Raw genomic sequence first — 4,750 nt, forward strand, 5'->3', positions numbered from 1 at the left:
GAGTGTGCGTGTGCGTGTGGGAGTGTGCGTGTGTGTGCGTGTGTGTGTGCGCGTGTGTGTGTGTGTGTGTGTGTGTGTGAGAGAGAGAGACAGACGCGGAGAGCAAAAGAAACCAAAGAAATACCTCCTAACTCAATTCCTCTAATTGGAATCCAATCCAGCATGATTTGAGAGAGAGACAGAAAAAAAGAAAAAAAAAAGAATCTAAAATATCCTTAAAACACAACATTTACATAAATCTATTACATATAATGTTGTAATAATAATGTAATATTTTTTTGTAAAAAATCTCTATTTTTTGTCACTAAAATTAATGTTGCATTTAGACAATTTATTTAGACAAAAAATATCAAATTTTAATAATATTAACACAAAATGTAAGTTTAGAATTGTGCAATATTTTTTTAAATAAATAAAACACAAATGAGTTTTTAATGAATTTAGTTTTAATATTAATACTAAATGTAAGTTTAAAATTCTACTGTATTTTGTATAAAACAAATGAAACTAATTAGATTTTTATTAATGTATTTAGACAAAATATTACATAGTTTTAATAATTTTAATATGTAATGTAAGTTTAAAAATGTATATTTTGTCTTATAGACAAATATGCTTTTATCAGTTTTTGACAAAATATAACATTTTAATAATTTCACTACAAAATGTACATTTAAAATGGTACAATATTTAATCTAAAATAAAACGCTATCATTATTTTTATTAATGTATTAGACAAATGTAATTTATTAATTTATTCAGACAAACTATTATACTATTAATAACTGTAAAAAAAAAAAAAAGTAATAATATGCAGTTTGTAATATTTTGCCTAAATAAAAAATAATGTCCTAAAATTTGTTTTATATTTAATGTGTTTAGCCAAAAAATTATAAATTTTTAATATCAGCCTTTTATGTTATTGGCCATAATATTTGTCCATTGTTGTTGCATATTAAAGCCAACACATTAGCTTTGCGCTAATGATTTTAGATGGCTTATAATAGCTATTCAGTCTAGCTTTTCCCTCTTTTCTAGTTAATATTGTTTAATATTCCCCAATTACCAAATTAAGTTCAATGCACTCCCTCTTCAATATGATTTATTAATGCAGTATAAAGTGGATTCATTAGTTTCAAAAGAGAATGTGTAACAAATACAACATTTAGCCGACATAAAGTGGTGTTTTATGCTGTCTAGTCCCTGATTTACGGTGTCTTAGCACTAGCATGAGCGTGTTTTAACTAGCAGTTAGCATGTTTCAGAGCTCTCTGGCGGTTTTCTCCTCAAAGCTGGACATCGTCAGATCAGTCCGTCTGTTTCTGGGTGTATGTTGGTGGATTAGCGGCTAATGTAGCCTTTAACTGCAGGCTAAAGGGTTCAAATGCCTGCCTAATTATCCGGCTAACCGCTTTAATGATTAATGGATGCTCGCTACATGACTAATGAAATGTTTTCTGGGCGGGTTGTGCACATGTGTGGGCGGTCATTTTCCGACTTTCTGTTTCACGTCCTGTCACAAAAAACAAAAAATTATATATATATATATATATATGAAAAAATGTGATATTGATATTGACAAAAATATTTTTTACAAATACAAACAAGAATGCTACAGTCAGTAAAATTTTATTAGAAAATGAAGGACAAAAAATAATAGAATACTAAAAATTCGAAGGATATATTGCTTTTGACTCCAGTTGATTTGCTTTGCCTAAAAGCGCCATCTAGTGGCCCAGGACACACAGACGACTCGCATTGAGCAGAAAGTCTGATCACAGTTTGAGCTACAGTCCCAGACTACAGTATATAATGAACAGCAGGTTTGATACATGAAGAGCTTGACCTCATTAGACACCTGAGAATCTGTCGTTACACTAAAGAATAATGTTGCCTTCGAGCCTCAATGGCTCCATCATATTCACGAGAGCTCGTGAACGCCACCATAATGTCGTAAGGGACCTTTCAGTGACGATCCCACCTTAGCGACTGTTGCTGTGCAGCTTTTCATTTTACTGTGTGATAAGTGAACAATTTCTTAAGAGTTAAATTTCTACCACGTTATGAGCATATTTTACTGAAAATATATGTATTGCATTTTTTTAACCACTTGATGCACTAATTTGACTGAATTATTAGAAAATATGTATTTATTGCATTTTTTAAAACCACGTTGTGCATATTTTACTGAAATGTGTTTTTTTTATTTATTGCCGTTTTTGACACTATTTATGCATATTTTACTGAAAATCTATTTTTAACCACTTTATATTTCACAGAAAATCTTTTTTCACATGTATTGCATGTAAAATAGTGTAGTATAGAATAGTGAATTTTTTAATAAACTTTAACAGAAAAATTAACAGATTTACTGAAAATCGTTTTAAATAAAGTTTTTTTTTAACCAATTGGTGTGCATATTTGACTGAAAAAATATTTTTTACATTTATTGCATTTTTTAACCACTTCATGTGCAAACTTTACTGAAAATCAGTTTTTTAATTAATTATTACTTTATTTCAACCACTTTATGTGCATATTTTACTGAAATTTTTATATGTATTGCAATTTTTTAACCATTGATGCGCTAATTTTTTATATTTATGGCATTTTTAAACCAATTAGTGCATATTTTACTGAAAATATTTTTCTATTTATTGCTATTTTTACCACTTCATGTGCATATTTCACAGAAAATAATTAAAAAATATATTTTTTTTTAACCAATTAATGTGCATATTTTACTGAAAATATATATATATATTTTTAATTTTATTGCATTTATAAATAACTTGTTTGTGCATATTTTACTGAAAACTGTTTTTTTGTTTTGTTTTGTTTTTTAAACACTTTGTGCATATTTTACTGAATTCGTTTTTTTTTTACATTTATTGCAAATTTTGTAACCACTGTATTGAGCATATTTTCCTGAAAAACAAGTTTTTTTAAATTTATTAGAAGTTTTTAACCATTGTATGTGCATATCTTAATGAAACTATTCTTTTATTTATTTTTATTTCTGCTTTATCAAGGAACTCTTCAGTTCATTCCTGTAAGACATTCTGCAAAACATCAGAGATAGCAACAGTAACCAAGTGGGGGCGGAGCTTAGGAAATGATCAGTTAGCAGTGAGAAACTCCGCATTTTCAAGTCAGAAGCAAATCGGTATCAGTGTTATTTTAGTATTATTATATAATTTGTATGATCTTTTATTTTAAATTTTAATTTATATAATTTTAGTAATTTAGTTCATTTTTATCACTATTTTTTTAATATTACTGTTTAAGATTTATTTTCATTTCAATTTTAGTTTGAGTTTTAGTACAGTTTTTGTTCTTATTTAATTCCAGTTATTCATTTTACTGCTTCAATTTAAATTCATTCCAATGCAACATATCTAATTTTAATTTTTTTATTTTATTTTATTTCAGCTCTATTTCAATTAACAAAAATGTAAAAAATTATTATTATTTTATGATAATAACCCTGAACTGTATTGGTCATAATTCATAAAGGGCTGGTCAAAAAGGTTGCAATTAACAAGCCACTGATTACAAACATAATACACATGATTTGCTCTTCATTTTGTTGCTCGAAATGTAAAATGGCATCGATTATGTTCCGACCAAAATCACTTGATCACATTGTAACAATAATTTCCAAATTAGTAAGTGGGATCTTTCCAGAGGGACTTGAAGGCAACGTTAGACGAGATTCCCAAGGCACATGGAAGCAGCTAATCAAGCATTATGCGGTTTCATTCGCTGATGTGGCTCAGCTCGTCCGGGGTTACGAACAAGCGGATCTTGAAGTGGTAAACGCTAAGGTGTCCGAATCGCCTAAGCTTCATCTCCAGAGAGATCTCAAAGTCCTGAGGAAGCGCGATGGGTTTCTGGACCACCAGGACGCCGCCATTCTCCACGCGTTTGGCACCAAAGTAGCCTCCCTGGTTACCGTCCACGATGGCCACCTCGATGTCGTCCCCGAGCGCCGAGTTGGACGGGCCCATACGGAAGATGTTGGTGGGAATGGGGATTTTGGTGGGGAATGTCAGGTGGTAGTAGGTAATTCTCACAGGCAAGGCCAGACACTCGCTAGTCTGATTACAAGGCAAGCGCTCACAGCGACTGCGAGAAGACAAACGGGGGGAAAGAGAGAAAAGAGAGGGGTTAGAACGCCGCGGTGCGCCACATGCGGAAAAGTGTGTGATTATAAAGGGGCGGGGTTTGGTGGAGGGGGAGGAGCATTCGCGGTGACATCACAGACTGATGCATTCTATTTGTTTTCTCCATAGAGACACTGAAACCAATGATGCTGCGATTCATCTCAGCTTGTGTTTTTTTTTTGGAATCCGAATGGAGGAAAGAAATGGGTAAACGGCCATCACTGTTGCACTCGAGTTAACGGGGAATTTTCTCTGGCAAGACTTGCAAAACATAAAACGTGTATTAATGAGACTCAGTGTACTATTCATGCATAGCTTCTGCAGCTTTCTCGGATGCAACGTTCATGCACAATGTTAGAAACCCCACTTCTTTATCAATACCTACCTGCATCATTTCAGCTATTTGTGAACTCCTTAACCATATACTGCATGAACTAATATTTTTGACACTTTTTTTTTTTTATTAAAAAAAAGATATTTATAAATGTATTTATATTTTATATATTTGTATATTATTATATTATATATTTTTTGTTGTATTTGTTTACATTCAGTGGAAATTTTCATGCATTAAAATAATATTT

The 4,750-nt window shown here is 31.4% G+C and overlaps 1 protein-coding gene across 3 annotated transcripts in view; it reads right to left on the bottom strand.

Annotated features, from left to right (window-relative positions):
- The window catches only part of fbln1 (fibulin 1), a 74,813-nt gene that overhangs the window by 35,328 nt on the left and 34,735 nt on the right, over positions 1–4,750 (bottom strand). The window contains exon 15 of one of the 3 annotated variants that reach the window (XM_016543643.1): positions 3,435–4,128. The exons of the other annotated variants lie outside the window; for them this stretch is intronic. Within the exon in view, the coding sequence (XP_016399129.1) occupies positions 3,759–4,128 (370 nt within the window). The 3' untranslated portion in view covers positions 3,435–3,758. Of the gene's footprint in view, positions 1–3,434; positions 4,129–4,750 lie in introns of those variants that run through there. 3 annotated transcript variants of the gene reach the window in all.

Source organism: Sinocyclocheilus rhinocerous, unplaced genomic scaffold (genome assembly GCF_001515625.1).
Source record: "Sinocyclocheilus rhinocerous isolate Xijiao unplaced genomic scaffold, SAMN03320098_v1.1 scaffold2958, whole genome shotgun sequence".
Classification (NCBI taxonomy): domain Eukaryota; kingdom Metazoa; phylum Chordata; class Actinopteri; order Cypriniformes; family Cyprinidae; genus Sinocyclocheilus; species Sinocyclocheilus rhinocerous.